General features: G+C 36.5%; 1 protein-coding gene across 1 annotated transcript in view; it reads right to left on the bottom strand.

The window, feature by feature from the left end:
* LOC129217747 (twitchin-like) overlaps positions 1–17,495 on the bottom strand; it is a 364,621-nt gene that overhangs the window by 9,077 nt on the left and 338,049 nt on the right. Inside the window, 5 exon segments of the mRNA XM_054852086.1 lie at positions 4,447–4,644; positions 5,596–5,721; positions 7,712–7,868; positions 9,318–9,460; positions 13,827–14,108. Coding sequence (XP_054708061.1) covers positions 4,447–4,644; positions 5,596–5,721; positions 7,712–7,868; positions 9,318–9,460; positions 13,827–14,108 — 906 coding nt within the window.

The following is a 17,495-nucleotide window of genomic DNA, read 5'->3' as shown; positions in this document are numbered from 1 at the left end:
GAATTGCTGAACTACTTCTGTGACGTAGTATCATATTTTTATATAGAAGTTTGGTAAGACCTCATTTGGAGTATGCTGTTCAGTTTTGGTCTCCTTATCTTAAGAAAGACATTAACGTATTGGAAAGGGTTCAAAGACGGGCTACAAGGCTAATAAGTGGACTTTCCCACTTAGATTATGATTCCAGGCTTAAATTGTATAGTCTTGAGCAAAGAAGAGACCGAGGGGACATGATTCAGTTGTTTAAGTTTATTAAAATGAAAGATGTTACGGGGCTGAAGTTGAGCACTGGAAACAGGACAAGGGGTCATTGTTTTAAGCTATTTAAATCTCAGGCTAACATGGATGTTAGGAAAAATTATTATTTTAGCAGGGTGGTGGAACCTTGGAACAGTTTACCGGAAGAGGGGGGTAATGAGCAAGGGAGTAGATAGTTTTAAGAGGGCCATTGATCTTCACTGGGGATTGTAAATTGAGTAGGACCAGTCTAGCTGGGCCCAGAGCCTGTTGCTGGTCGTCACTTTTGTATTTGTATTTGTATATGGACCTGGTTTAGGTACTGCGGAGCAGGGGGACATGAAACAACAACCAAAAGTCTGAGTTACAATTGAAGCTGTCTTGCTTTTTTATATTGATTTAGTAGGAACTTTTACTGCGCAAAAAGAGACCTAACCTAGATTATAAGATAAGAACATACAACACTCTGTTCACGAAACAGATAGACATAAAGTAAACAAACAGGTTCTCAGAAGGTATGCCGCTAGGCCACTTTATGGATTTTCTCTTTAATGGGTCACATGACCTTTCAAACATTTTTCTTTAATTTAGGTAAATGGGGCCGTGGTAGCCCGATCGGTAGAGTGTCCGATTCGGGGCCGGAGGGTCCTGGGTTCGAACCTCGATGGTCGAAGACCCACCGTCGTCATTAAAAAGGGGACTGGGCGACGTTAAATATGCTCGTGGTCTCAATGTCCTCCAAGTGAAACGATACCTCTGGGGGTGCTGGTACAAAGGTAGCTATTAGCTCCTGAACTAGTTCTAAATTCTCATTAACTGTTCGATCCGGTGATGGTGCTGCCATCTATCGGTATATAAAATAATGGAGGCAAGGCACTTAGTATGCAGTCCTCGACATAAATACAGTTGTAGTCAGTTGTGACTCTGAATAGGAATAGGAATAGGAATAATGGGTCACATGACCTTTCAAACATTTTTCTTTAATTTAGGTAAATAACGTTGTTTCTTGAAACCTTAACATGAATAATATGAATAAATACCTTTGTGCTGAAAAATAAGGCAAGAAATAACAACTTCAAAAAAGCACCTATTGCAGATTACTGCAGACACGTATTTCGGTGTTACAGGGAACGCCTTTTCCAATGCAATGAAAAGACTTTCATCCATAAGCTCATTACTTTTTGCATTGAAGAAGGTATTCCCTGTAATGCCGAAACACGTGTCTGCAGTAATCTGCAATTTGTGCTTTTTTGACGTTGTTATTTATTACCTTACTTAACATGCATGCTTATTCATCAATCAATAATTTATTTTCAAAATTTTTAAATGTTACCTACTTTAAAAAAAAGGAAAATGTGTTTTTTAAATTTTTAAGGCTTTTTTGCTTTTGCACTTATTTAAAAAATGTTTTTAACTAAACGGTCACAATAATCATATCTAAAAATCTGCGCATTCATTTGCTCACATATTTATTAGAAAATTTTCAGTGATTAATTATGTAATAAAAAGTTTTTTATTCTAATTTTTTAAAAAACAACAACATGCTCTAAACAATTTAGTAACTTACTAGCTGCGTTGCCCGGCTTTGCCCGGTCTATTTTGAAAACAAAAATTGTGCCAAGTGACGTATATTCAACAATCAGGCATAAATAAAAGAAAAAAAATCATCATGCAAAATTTCCCCTCCAAACAATGACGACAGACATTAAAATACTTTTAAGAAATTAAAATAAAATGAGAAAGATGGATTTAAAAAGCGTAACCAAGGAAACACAAAATAAAATAAGTTTCAGAACTGAAAATGAGAAAGATGGAAATAATGGATTCAAAAAGCGTTACCGTGGAAACGCAAAATAAAATGGATAAAAACTTGAATAGAGAACAGATTTTTGAACTTCATTTAATTCGCTTGTAACTTTTTTTCTAATGGAGATAGAGGGTAAAACTTCCGAGCATAGGTCGAGTTAGATCTGGAGTAAAAAAGGTAGCTCTTTTCAATGGTGTGAAAAAGAAAACTGTAGGACAATTCGTTCACTTTTTATTGATAAATTCAATGTAGGAAGTAGTGCCTAAATTTCAGCTAAGCCTAAACAAATTCGAGCTAAAAAAGCAAATAACTCCCGATGTAATGAGGTTAGAGCATTAAAATAAATTGCGTAAAACGCGGGAAATTCTACTCTTTCCAACGATATGTAATATTAATATGTGCAAGTAATTTTTCACCCCCATATTCGGGAATTTATGTGAAAATTGGACTTAAATTGGAATAAAAAAAAAGAACTATTCATCGAATTGTTTTCGAACTGGTCTGCAAACCTTTTCAGGACTTAAAGGAACAAACTGAAAATTTCAGCGCAATCGGCCGGGTAGTTCTCGAGTTTTGCGAGTTCAAACACACAGACGCTTTTTGGAGACTTCATTTTATACTACGTAGAGATAAATAGCTTACCCAATGCACAGTGTTGATAAATATGTTATCTTGGCTTTGAAGAACGCATCTAGAGAGCATGACCCAAAATCACGCACAACGTTTTAAACATTCGAACTAAAGCGATGAAACTTCTTCCTCGTGTTAGGAATAATTTTTAGTTTTGAGAAAAGCAATCAACAATTTTTTGATCGTTTGATCATTTTTGAGGTAACGTAACCCCTTAAAAAATCAATCAACAATAGGATTTGCATTCACCATCTGCTTGACACTAATTTGTTCTTCTCGTACTCAAAGTAAAATTTTTAGAAATCCTGAAAGTGTACAGTAAAAAGTAATGAAATCTATTTTGTGAGCGTTTTTAAACGTAAAATCCACTTTCACAGAAAATTTTTGCATTAAAGTTTCAGAATAACAGTGCATAGATTACAGTACATTCTACCGAAAGTTACTCGAGAATTTTATTGATGTCGATACAGTCGAACCTTCATATATCGAACTTCCACATATCGAAATTTTCTATATATCGAAATCCTAGCAAATTTCTTTGTTCATTATATAGAAAAATTGTTTCTATATATCGAAAAAATCTCTATATATCGAAATATTTTTCGAGACATTCGTAGATTTTTCATTCACTTTAAACTGTGTCATGAAAAATGAAGGTTAGAGGAGAAAATTACGTTCACTAATTTAAAGGTTGCTACGGAACTCATAAGGGGAATCTGGGGTTGAAGGGTGTGTAGTTAAGTCGTTGTTCCGTTCTGAAGTTCTTAAATTCTCTCAAGTTTAATTTAAATCTTAGTTGTAACCAGTAACAGTGTAAAATCATTTTCAAGCTATCCCTTTTGTCTGTTGATTATCATTCCTAGTCTTCTTAGCTTCAGTAAAAGTCATTCTAAGTTAAGTAGATTGATTTTTTACTTTTCTCTCGATCACATTGTTAAAACGAAAATCCCCTTATGTTGCGATCAAGTTAAATTGCCGAAGAATATGAAGATGTATGCTGGCGTAAAAGTGTAATTTCTGTTAGTTTTTTAACCATCAACTTTCATTTAATCCGATGCTCGTGAAAATTATAAATTGAGTTTTATACACGAAAATTAGGTTTTATTTTAATGTTTTAGGATATTTTTATGATAAAATAAGATCGTTTCCATTTATCGAAATTTCTATGTATCGAAAAATTTTTCCGGCAATTTGCTACTTCGATACATGGAGGTCCAACTGTATTTACTACTAGTGGCACCCGCACGGCTTCGCCCGTAATAGAAAAATTAAAGGTCTTTTGGTTCGCTTGTATATTTACAAATAATGTATGGTGAATTTTCTCGCCAATTGGCTTGTACCGACGTTACGGTTCCACGTTATGATAATTTCGTATCTCGCCAATTGGCTTGTGCCCATGTTACGGTTCCACGTTATGATAATTTCGTAATTTATGATAGTTTTTTTCTTAAAATTGGAATAAAAAAAGAATCACATCGAATTTTCGAAAAATTGCTTCGAGGTGCACACCCCCATGCTACATACTAACTTTGTGCCAAATATCATGAAAATCGGCCGAACGGTTTAGGCGCTATGCGCGTCACAGACATCCAGACATCCTACAGACATCCAGACATCCTCCGGACAGAGACTTTCTGCTTTATTATTAGCAAAGATGAAAAAAATATCGACATCGATACCAGCCCTTTTTGCAAGAAAATGTTAGGGGTTTTCCCCCAATGTAATTTGACCGTCAGTGTAATATCAGTTTGCAATCAAAACCGATGTTATACCTTGAACCTCCAGCGTGCAGGTGCTGAAAACTTCACCATTGTCGTTGAAAGCGTCGCAGGTGTAAGTTCCCGAATCTTCAGGGAAGATCTCGGGTATGATCAACTTGAACACATCACCCTCGTGCACATACTGAAAGTCTTCGCTCGGCTTGATTTCCTTATTGTTGTGCAACCAGACGACATCGAAGGCGGACTGACCTGAAAAACGAGAAAAATATTTTTATTGTGAAACACGAATTTCTAAATTTATTAAGTGCAGATCATATCGTCGCCTGAGAGCAACAGTAAGACACCTAATCCAGGGCCGGATTTAGGGGAGGGAAGGCGGGGCTACTGCCCCGGGGACTCCACAACAAAGGGACCCCCCACAATAAAAGTTTTGCAAAATATCCTAAATTTCACGGGGCAGCAAATTTTACGTTTTTTCTCGCAGACTTTTTTTTTTTTTATTTCTACAAAGAAGGCTTGCACAAAAATAATATTATTATCGAAAAATCAGAAAGCCCTGATTGCACGTATCCAATTACTATCAATTTTTTATTTGATCGAGCATTTCAGTGGCAATATATATTTTTTTATTATTCATTTAATTTGTAATTTGTACCTATGAGTTAAAGAAAAATAAAGTAAGTAAAAAAAATCCGAAAAATGGTTAACTTTGCACGTTATCCTTACAACTTCTCGCGTCTTGAGCTCAAAAATTTAAAAATTATTTGACGAAATGACTTGAATGGAAATTTTTTAACGAAAATAACTGAAAAAAGAATTTTGAATTAATCATTAAAAATCTGTTATAATTTTCTATTAGCGATAGATTGCATGGGGGCGCTCTTTTTTTTTTAAACCAAAGAAAGTATTTAGCTTTATAAGTTGGTGAAACCCCTGTAATATATCAAGTATGGGATATTTTCGAAAATATGATGATCTTTTCGAACCCTGATTACGGGTCTCCACTCCTTCGTTGCCCTGAGGCCTCCACACTTCCAAATCCGGCCCTGACCTAATCCCAGGAAAAACAATAAGATATCCTATTGTCGCTCTGAGGCGACGATATTTAGATCCATTGTGCAAAGTCTAACTGTTGTGGAAGAAGTTTCAAAGGTCAGTGGATAAAAAATATTCTAAATAATTACTGTGAGCAAAAGTTACCTGATATCGTGCACTGTAAAGTAACAGGATCGCCGTCTTTGACAACTCTGCTCTGAAGATGTTCCAGTATTTTAGGTGGTTGATCCCCTTTGTCCTTCTTTTCACCTTTCTCCTTCGACTTGGATGCTGAAAGTAAAAATTAGTTTTGAAATCCATTTATATTTTTTGCCGCCTCAAAAACTTGGTGAAGGTCAAAATTGAGGATCGCTCTGTAGAACCAATATGTGAAGCTTCTATGCATCGTGCTTCAAAATGAAATTACTATTACTGATGATTTTTCAAAAATTATTCTATAGAAAAAGTTTCGAAAATGTTTTCTAAAACTCTTCTCTAGAAAAATCATCCTCTCAGTACCGAAATTTTCTATATGTCCATATAAAAATCCATGTGTGTGGAAAAAAAACTTCCATGTTTGCCAGTTGTATTTATCCACGATTAGTTTCATATAAATCATGCCATTGCATTATTCTTATTTTTTAATGAACTGCTTAACACGAGAGCTATTGAAAAAATAGTAATGACTGCAGAAACAGCTGTCAGAAGTTAATTAAGTCCGTTTTCATACTTATTATGGTAAAATTTCCACATTGTAATAGGTATAATCTTGCGCATTTAGGCTCTTCAAAGAAAAGCACTAAGATTACGAGACAGCTCCCCCTCCCCCCCTCTGTCTTTTGCTAATGTAAAGAATCCCTTGATGTCAAATCAAAAGTCCCTAGACATGAATCTGCTGTTTCGGTTGATTTTTGCCAAGAGGTAAAATTACCAACACATACGTTTGTCATAACAGGCCGATGATTTAATGTATGAGTAGTATGATTTTATTGATGCTTGAATAATCGTCTAACTGGTAGCAAAACAACCGAAAAGAGAAGATATTGCAAACATATTGATTACCGGCACCAGTAACAGATATGCTTAAGTCATTGCTCTCAGGTTAACTCAGTTTTCGGAGCCTCTTAATGTATTTATACTTTTAAAACTATTTTTCTCTCAAGCAACTACGTCTCATCCAACGTTTGGCTGCTTCTGGATCCTCTGAATTAGTTAACTATTTTTATTTGCTTAACTTAAAAAAAAAAAAAAAAACAGTCCGACCCCCAGTAACGACCCCCAGTAAAATATTGGCGTCAACTTCACATCAAAAACATTAATACTGCCAGCACATTTGGTATGTAATTTGCAAAACCTGTAGGGTGCATAGATATAAACAGTATTTAGAGGAAATAAGCAGAACTACTTTGCATTTTGAGTACAATACATAAAACTAATTTCCTTAGGAGAATTTAATTTTATTGTAAACGAAATTGCAATAAAACACTAGTATAAAATATTAGCGTCAACTTTTTGAGGAAGTAATTTGAAACATATTTTTTTCAAACGCGTAAAAAAAAAACCTGTTTCTTAGTACTTTTTCAATCATAATCTTTGAGGGCTATCCGGAAAGTAGTACCCGTTTCCACCGCATGAGGCGCTGACGACGCGAGTAGTCGCCGGTCAAGGTCAAACCGCTTCAGTGGCTTGTCCTTCTCTGTTGCTAGTTCCGTGACGCTAGAATTGCCTGTGTTGCTTCTGCGGCCGTACATAATGTTTAAAAAAATTGAGAACGCCGCCAGTTGTGAAGTGAGAGCTGTGATAAAATTTCTCAACGCAAGAAGCGTTCGGCCTTGTCTGTTGTCTGATGGCATCATTTTCCTCCATGACAATGCCAGGCCTCATGCAGCGGGGATAACACAACAGCTTCTGCAGCAATTCAATTGGGAAACATTCGACCTTCCACCGTATAGCCCGGACTTAGCACCTTCAGATTTTCATCTCTTTACAAAACTTAGAGTTTTTGGCCGGAAAAAGATTTGACAGCGATGAAGAACTTACAGACGGGACTACGTGTTTTAGTCGGCTGGTGGAGGAGGAATATGACGCTGGAATACAAAAACTCGTCACACGTTATGACAAATGCTTAAATTTGCTTGGAGATTATGTGAAGAAGAAGTTTAAGGTATGCTCTTTTCAATAAAAATGTTTACATTGGTTAATATTTACTTCTGTGTCTTTATTCCATACACGGGTACTACTTTCCGGATGGCCCTCGTACATTTATGGACATTGAACGTACCTTTCACTTGAAGTTTGCATTTGGTAGATGCAGTTCCCACTGAATTAGTGGCTTTGCATACATATTCCCCGGCATCTTCAGGGAAGATTTCTTCTATTGTTAGGGTGGCTGCGCCCAGCTTGTACTTCAAGCTCACTTCTTTCGACGAATGAACCACCTGCAAGTATAAAGGTTTACTTGACATTAAAAAAATAACAAAGAAAAAATATAGCAGAACTAAACAGTGAATCTTGCGGAAAAGAATATCTTTAGTAGAAGTGTTTGAAAAATTTAATAGGAAGTATAAATTTTTATTTTCAAAAATAAAGCACCATTGATGCAAAAATTTTCCCTCGTATTTTGTGACTGATTTTTCCGTTTTTTCCTCAACCCATAGAGCTCCAAACACGAGCTGAAATCTTTACTTTTATTATTTGACTAGTGGTACCCGCACGGCCTTGTCCGTAATAGAAAAATTAAAAGGTCTTTTGGTTCGCCTGTATATTTACAAATAAAGTATGGTGAATTTTCTCGCTAATTGGCTTGTACCCATGTTACGGTTCCACGTTATGATAATTTCGTAATTTACTCGTCCATCTTATGATAGTTTTGTTCTTAAAATTGGAATAGAAAAAGAACCACATCGAATTTTCGAAAAATCGCTTCGAGGTGCACTCTCCCATGCTACAAACAAACTTTGTGCCAAATTTCATGAAAATCGGCCGAACGGTCTAGGCGCTATGCGCGTCACAGAGATCCCGACAGACAGAGATCCGGACAGAGATCCTGACAGACAGAGATCCGGACAGAGATCCTGACAGACAGAGATCCGGAAGGAGATTATGACAGACAGAGAGACTTTCAGCTTTATTATTGTTACAAATTCTGTAAATAGTAATTATTGTAGTAACGTAACCTGTAAATAGTTTCCCGTAATGAATATACAACCCCTTTTCATTCCGCTAAAGTATACGACCCCCTATTTCCTTTTCTTTTCATTGATAAAATTTGATAACGGTCTACGCATTTCGGGAAGCAGAAAGAATGTTGTGGAAACTTCTTCGATGTTTATAAAGGCGTTCTGCGTGATAAAAAGTGGAGTTTCGATTGAGAATTTGAACTGAGAGCGTATTTGCTCTGTTTATAGCGAGACATTTCGCTGTGTTGTTTTCGTATTTGGAAGTAAATACGTGTGTAAACGTTGAGTTTACATTGTTGTGTGATAATTGCTTAATTGCTGATGAATAATTTAGCAGTTGTTAACGATTTTTCCTGTACATAGTGTAAATAAAGCTGCTGTGTTTTTATCAAGAACTGTGTCTTCATTTCAAGGAAGTGGAAGTCACACCGAATCCGTTACATTATTAGTAGAGATCATACGTATCTAGTGTTATAGGTACTGAAGTTGTGGAGTATTGACGTGGTTGAAGAAGTAAATTACACATTAAGAGTCTGCACAATTTCTTAACATCCGTCCAGTTAAAAAATAGAAATGCTTCCCCTTTTCATCGGAGATGAAAGGACCAAATTCGTAACATATTCTAAAAACTTTATCCAAAGAATAATAAAATTTTTCTTCTGAATTGATTAGCATAAAAATATGTGGGAAGTAATAAGTGAAACTTACTGATCCATTTTTCGTCCATTCTACTTGAGGTTCGGGATCACCGGACACAGTGCACTTCAACGTCACGGATTCACCATCTTTCACAGTTCTGTCTCCTAAGGTCTGGGTGAACTTGGGTTCCGTCATCGGCTTGTCCTCAGGAACTAGAGAATTTTCGGTAAAAAGAGTTTGTTATTCAGTACCATTCATTTCGAACATGCATGCTAAAATCAGGGTTGGCCGGGGGCGGAAAAAATCGTGGAAAAAACCACGGTTTTTACCGCCCGGCAAAAATAGGTTTTTGCCAGTTTTTGCCAAAGTGGCAAAAATAGATTTTGTGTTAACAACTTACGGACAGTTTTTTTCCTTTTTATATAAAAGTAAAAGCATGAAAAGATTTTGATAAAATTTTAATTCAATCATTTTTATAGTTTAAAAAAAATTTAAGGTTTAACTTACTTTTAAAGTTATGGAGCATTTTACTTTTAAATATTTAAACATTAACATAAAATTTCAGTTATTAACATCTAAGACAAATAATTAACTTACAATGAAAATGTAATTAGCTTGTTTATTATAGCATTTTTACAGAATACTAAATATCTATATAAAGTATACTTAATCAAAATGCAACTATAAAATAAAAATAATAAAAGTTGGCTCATTCTGAAAAAATTGTTTTAGCAAACATTTAAAATCTTAAGTTTTGCAATCCCAACATTTGTTTTTAATTTATTTTTCACCTTATAAATTAGAAGTAACATGGAGAGACATAACTGAAATATTAAAGTGCATTATTTATATTATATTGTCACTATTTCTTGATTAACAATATAATGTAACTTTATTTGCAATTACGTTTTTGCCGGCTTTTTCCATTTTTGCCGGTTTTTTTCCATTTTTGCCATGGTTTTTTCCACTGTCCCGGCAAAAATACATTTTTGCCGGCAAAAAAACCCAACCCTGGCTAAAATGAATCGTGGAGTTACAAGTGAAACCCACTAAGTCAAATATAATTGATTTTCGGAATTTCAGCTTTTCTTGATCACAGAAATCAGTTCTTTTGACTGGTGAAAGGTATTAAGTCATAGCTTATTTTTTCTTTTATGTTTCAAAGTTTTGTAATCACATTAAATATATTTTAGGCTATTATTTGGCGGTAAATAGTCCTAACCGTATCTATCGTTAGTGTGATATAAAAAAATTAACTTATGAGAACCAAGACTGTTCCATGATTTTGAAGAACATGCCAGTGCTTTAACTTTTTTGATAAAATAATAGCAGTATCAAAGTAGACAAAGCAAAAAAAAAAAATTTAATTTGAATTTATTTTGAATTCAAATTATGTTTTTCGCAATCACGAACTGAGACAGGACCCTACTCATTGGAGTTATTGTTTCTAGAAACGGCTCCTGTCCTCCCCCCCCCCCAAGTCTGCCTCTCCTCCTGGGCGGTTACTTGTGCATAGTTGCGTGTGTGCGTAGACCTGTATGTATGCACGTAGGTGTGTGTGAGTGTATGTGTGTGTGTGTGTATGTGTGTGTGTGTGTGAACGTGCGTGTGTGTAGGAGGACATGGACGCCTCCGACCAGGAGAAGCGGATAGCTCAAAACCGGAGCAGCCGCGCCGCGCCGCCAGCAGAGGACGGTGGGCGGTGGTGCTGTAAATGCTTCTGGTCAAAGTTGAAAAAGGCACGGACACCAAAAACGGTCAAATGAGAACAATAAGCAATCGTGATTGCTCAATAAATCGGCGTTTACTCGAAACCATGTTTTTTTTTTGACTTAGTGAGTTTCACTTGTAACCCCACGGTATTTCCCAATAAATTTGAATTTTTTCTGTCATTGTATTAAAAACAACTATTAAGTGCTTTTTGTGAGAGCATTTTATGCATAAGAGAAAACTTTTCACGTTTTCTCTTATGCATAATATGTTTTTGAAAGTCACGAAATATCTTTTGCACAAACATCATACAACACTCAAACCACGTGTTTACATTCTAGCACAAATATACTGTTCAACCACGGATTGTATGGAACTGGCAACCGTCCAGTTAAAACGAGTCTATCTGAATGAGGGAGGAAAATAAAAATTTGATGTGCGCATGTTCCATTCATATGAATGAGACTCTGCTTAATTTAGAGGCTAACATACATCTGCAAACGCTGACATCCCTAAAAAATAATAGATACGTCCATTTTCGCCTTTAAACCGGATGCCTTTCCATACAATCCGTGGTTAGACAGTAACACATAGGCGATCCTATTTGAGCAGAAATAAAGGGTTCCACCCTTCATAGCATGACGACGTTACATGAAACGTTACAAGGACATTATAATGGTCACAGTCACAAAGTGACACAAAAATGACGTTTCACAGAAGTCAAGCCATGATCCATTTGTGACATGTTTCATGTGGCATCACTGTGACATCGCGGTAGCAAATTAATTTCTAACCTGTCACTTTGTGACGTTATGAGGACGTCACTACAACATCGCCGTGACTGATATTCGCAGTTTGCTGCAACCTGTTGATGACGTTATGGTAACGTTTTGTGGCCGTCACACGACAAAAATCATCATGTGATCGTTACAAGTTGTTCGCATATAGTTCACATTTGAGTCATTGTGCAAGGAGTAACATAATTTGTTGACATACAGGGTTTGTCCGGAAAGTAATGAGTCTCATTTTTTAAAAAATACTTTTAATGATCAGATTCTTACAAATACTTAAAAATCTTCAAAGCACGACCCTTCTGCGTCGATACACTTTTGCCAGCGCGATTTCCATGAATTGAAGGCTCCCTGGAAGTCCTCGACCGATAAACTCTTTAGAAGTGACGTCGTAGTAGACTGGATGGTTTCCACGGTGTCCCAATGTTTCCCCTTCAGCTCTCGTTTCAGTTTGGGAAACAAAAAAAAAAAGACATGACTCATCTCCAGTGATGACGTTGTCCAAAAAAATTAGGGTTGTCGCTACACATTTTTTTCATCTCCTTGGAGACTTCCAAGCGATGCATTTTTTGAGCATCGGTCAAAACTTTGGGCACAAGTTTTGCGCAAATCTTTCGCATGCCCAATTCTTCCGACACAATCTCATGGACAATTGTTTTCGGCAAGTTCAACGAGTCTGACAACAAACGAACACTCATTCGGCGGTCTGAGTTCAACAATTCGCGCACACAACTCACATTGTTGTCCGTTTTCGAGGTTGAAGGGCGTCCAGACCGGGCCTCGTCGGTGACATCCTCACGACCCTCTTTGAAAGCTTTGTGCCACTTTTTTGCCTGCGAATAGGACATGAAAGCCTCCCCGTAACCCTCCTGAAGCATATCGAAGGTTTCCTTGGCAGTTCTGTTCACTTTGACACAAAATTTTATCGCGTAGCGTTGTTCAATCGTTCTTTCCATTTTTAGTATGACAAGGGCGCGAAACAGGGGTCTCCTTAAAATGACGTCCTCACCGTTTCAGAGCTCGGAGGCGACTGAGGCATGGCTCGCTGGAAAGCTTAGGGTTCCCCCCACCACTTCCAAGCGGTCGCGCCGCTCGGCGGTGTACGGTCGCGTCACAATAAAATAAGGCTCATTACTTTCCGGACAAACCCTGCATTACGCTAATGATATATATACCCTTAAAAAACTAAGTTTAACGTTTCTCTAAGAAATTGGTTGAATCTAGTAAAATTTTGTCATCAATCATCTTGTTGATGATACGTTTCCAATATTATGCTGTTCTTAGTGGTCGCCTGTTCGTAAAATCACTAAAAACATTGGTGAATCTTGACACCAATTTTGATTAAATTTCGTAGAAACAAGCTGATGTGTGCATCACATGACTTCCTTTTACACCAACTTAATGTTATTTCCCCATTATTGGCAATTTTGATGTGATTTAATAGTTAACTCTAAATATCACCGACAGTGGCCACACTGAAACCAGATTTGAAAAAAAAAAAAAAAACGCCAAATTTGTCGCCAAGTTGGTGACAAAACTTGGCGACCAAAAGACTGGCGATACATTGCAAAGTCAAATTTTAACACCACTTGAGTTTGCATCGAAATTAACCATGATTTCCCCCCCAAAAAGGTGCAAAAGATCCCTTTAGAAGCACCCGAATGCAACCAAAAGAGGAGGTGCACAACTAGACCCCGCTAGGAGCCTACGTACCAAATTTCGACTTTCTAGGAAATACCGTTCATGAGTTATTCGACATACTTACACACATACACACATACATACAGACGTCACGAGAAAATGTGTTGTAATTAACTCGGAAATCGTCAAAATATATATTTCGGGCGTCTATACGTTCTTAGGTATGTATGCACGTGTGGTCAGGTCGAAAAAAACTCAACATTCATTCGGGGGTGAGCAAAATGGAAATTAAGGTCGATTTTTGAGTGAAAATTTTTTCGCGAATACAATAATTCCTTTTTTGTAAAAGGAAGTAAAAAGCAATTTCTCCGAGTACGCTTGTTACCATTGGTAGAATGAATTATAAGTATTTCATGAATGATTGAATTTGTCTTACTTTGTAGTTCTTTGGTAGCTGTTCTGGATCTCATCGACTGTCCTTCTCCTTTGTCCTTCTTTCCATACGGTTTCGGAATCCTCTTGGTGGCATCTGGGGCGGCCAGTCGGGAAGCAGCAGCAGACAATGTGGATTGAACAGTGTCCTTAGCTTTTGCTGGCGCTGGCTTTCCTGCATACGGGCTCTTCACAGATCCCGTCCTATACATAGACGTTGGAGTAGCAACACGCGGTGTAAGACTGATGGGAGACTGTACACGAGAAGACGGAGGAACTCTGCGATCTATATTCAGGGGAAGAAAGAGCGCAACGAATTAATATATGTTCAGGAGAGAAAGCTAAGAGATACAGGTAGTTATCAAAATAATAGAAACACCTGAGAATAAAAGTGACATTTTTGAATGCGCTTTGTAAGTAATCTATATATATATATAAATGAATGTTTGTCTGTGTGTCATCCATGAACTCAAAAACTACCCGGCAGATTTGGCAGACCGTTTGTTATTTTTGGTACTGGGAATGTTTATAGACCAGTTCGAAAAAAATCCGATCGATAGTTCCTTTTTTATTCCAATTCAGGTCACAATCCATTGGATAAATGCGAATAAAATGATCGGCTGCAGAAATTAATTCGCGTGAAAGATCTCATTGATAAGAAGTTAGCTGTTGCCATTTTTCTTGACTTTGAACAAATAAACTCTTTCTTTATTGTTTTATGGCTTTTCATGCAACTGGGGGATTTAAAACTTTTTTTATTCGATATTTTTAGCGATGGATTGATCTTGCAAACTGCGCGAGTACAAAATTTGAGTAGAGTCACGGCTTCACTTGATACCTGGACCGATTATTATGAAAATTGCTATATATATGTATTTTTCCACGGAGAAGGTGCATAATATACTCATTGAAGCCACTCGCCACCAGGTGGCACTGCAGAGTAGCAACTTCTGCCCCGTTAAACCGATTGTCATGAAAATCAGTATAAAGATGTATTTTTTTGTTGGCGTAGCAACGCGCGTCGGGTACAGCTAGTAAAGAATAAAATTAGATGTCTGTTTTTTTTATAAATAGTAATGTACATATTCTGGTACTATTTGGTGGTTCAATGGAAGTTCTGGTAGTCTTGGATTTTTTTTCGAGCGCGTGAAATGTCAGACCTCTCAACTTTTAAAAGAGGCTAAAATGTTGGAGCGCGTCTAACTGGAGCAAGTGTAACTGAATCATCTCAAATGTTTGATGTTTCTAGAATTACAGTATCTAAAACCATGACAGCATATACACAGTGCGGTAAGACAAGCTCGGCAAAGCAAAATAGTGGGCGGAAAGAGAAGCTCAGTGAATGAAACCGACGGGTATTGAAGCGGATTGTAAGGTCCAAAAAGGGAACAACAGCAGCAAAAGTGACCACAGAACACAATCACCATCTGGATTCACCAGTGAGAGTGTTTACAGTTAGAAGTCACCTTAATTAACAGAACATTTACGACAGAGTATCGATTCCCAACACACTTTTTACAGAGTGTTTCCATTATTTTGATAAATACCTGTATATTCCCAGACTTGTGGTGTTAGCTTTAGTTTTTACACTCTTTCAATTAAAAATTTGCGATCCGAGCATCGATAATACTGCATCAGTTTATTTGAAACTTAATTTCTCGGGTTTCTAAGAACTTATTTCATGTGCTTAAAACAATAATAGTAATTACTGCTATCATGAATGAGCATGTCAGTGGTAACGAACGGTTTGCGACTTTGTACGAGAAATTAGGTTTTAAGAACATTTCTTTTTAAACGAGATTGGCAACCGTGAAGTGTCCTTCAATTTCAAAACGGAAAGACAGGAAAAAAAGGAAAAAATCTATGAAAGAAAAAACCATTTTCAAAATGTGAAGAGAAAACAAATAAAACGAAAAGCTTTCAAACCAAAAGACGAGTAAGAAGAACAGAGAATAACCTAAAAAAGGAGGCGAAATAAGAACAGCAAAGAAGACTCAATGAAACTTTGGTTTCAGACAAAAATCCCTCGTAATCGTTGACTAGAATAAGTTGTGTTTGTCCACTAGATAGACGTGTTCATTGATTGAATTAAAGCACCACATTTCCTTTAACCCCCCCCCCCCTCCCCAAAAAAAAGCTCTCCGAGTTTGTTTAATAATTAGTGTAGACCGGGGCACGTTTGCGCATGGGGCACGTTTACGCAGTGCCCTTTTTTCAAAACGAATTATAAATGGAGGGCCAACGGTCATTACAAATTGATACTGCTCCCTAGCAAATATTCTCACAAGTTTTTAGCATCAATCGAGCTTCGGTCTAGCACGCAGAAAGAATGATCTGTTTTCTACCAAGTCGAGTAAATTTTGAGTTGAACGTTTTGAAGCTTATCGTGAATAAATAATACTTAGTTAAAAAAGAACAAATATATAAAAATTAGCAGAATTTTATCCTTTTTTGAGAAGTTTATTTCTATGCACTAAAATGTTATTATATTCTTTGGCACGTTAAAAATGAATCCAAACTTGGTGACGGGGAAAGTTTACGCTTTGACGTCTGAGCACCTTTATCTTACTGTGTCTTACTTCTAAAAGTGCCCTGACGCTTTTTTTGCTCCAAACTGTCTCAAAACTTTTAGTATTTTCAGGCTATTTATAGTTTTGAAAATCACCGTTTAATTTTGAATAGAGTTACAAATTCGTATCTTATAGCTTACAATCATGTAGTGCTGTCTGCATGCCCGTTCAGCTTTTACTTTGTACACTATTCACTCTGTTATAAATTTGCTTTATTTTAACAATGGTGTGACATTATGTTCGAAACACTAACATAACCTTGTAAAGTGTCAAGATAAACGTGCCCCGTGCCCGGGGCAAGTTTACGCAACCGACTTGAACTCAAAAATAATTCTTTTAACGGTTAAAAACACAAGCTGACACACAACTGAACATACTTAATTTTGACTCCATTAACCGCTTCATAAAACCGCAATGTCTAATATTTTCTAAGTTAAAACATCCACTATAATATTAAAATCTGTTCGCGCCCGTCTGTCTGTCTGTCTGTCTGAAGATCGATCTTCTCGAGAACCGCTGCGAATCGAGAGTCAAACGAGATACCGATCAATTCGAAATTTTCCAAAGAAAACAATAGGACCAATCTCGTAATTGTGCGACTTTAATTAGCGGAGATATTAATTAAAACGTTAATTAACATAACGTTATTCAGGAATTTTTATTTCTTTCCTGTTGCCATTTTGCATATGGGTAAGCAAGTAAAATTCTAATAATTCTTTTAAAAGATTTTTTGGCTGCTGTCCAAATCTTAAAACAACGTTTCCATCTAGAATTTCATTTTAAATTAGTTTAAAATTTGTTGCACTATTCGGACATAGCCTTTATTTTATCGTCTGTCTTTTTTTTTTTTAATTTTTACATTCAACGTTCTTAACTCTTTTCAGCATAGGAAAGTTGTTTCTTTAGCTATGTTTATTGATTGTAGTGTAAGTGTATCGTTCACCGGCCTCATATTTTGGTACATTTAGGAAGTGTGACTAATTATGTTTATTTTGTTGGACCTTTTCCCGTCACATGGGTGAGTTTTCGAATTGTAATAACTCTCTTTTTCCTTCCTGTTTCTATTTTTGAAATACAGTTTGTATCGTTAAAAGAACATGTTA

This window comes from Uloborus diversus, chromosome 2 (genome assembly GCF_026930045.1).
Source record: "Uloborus diversus isolate 005 chromosome 2, Udiv.v.3.1, whole genome shotgun sequence".
NCBI classification, from domain to species: domain Eukaryota; kingdom Metazoa; phylum Arthropoda; class Arachnida; order Araneae; family Uloboridae; genus Uloborus; species Uloborus diversus.
This window is presented reverse-complemented; position numbering and strand designations above follow the sequence as displayed.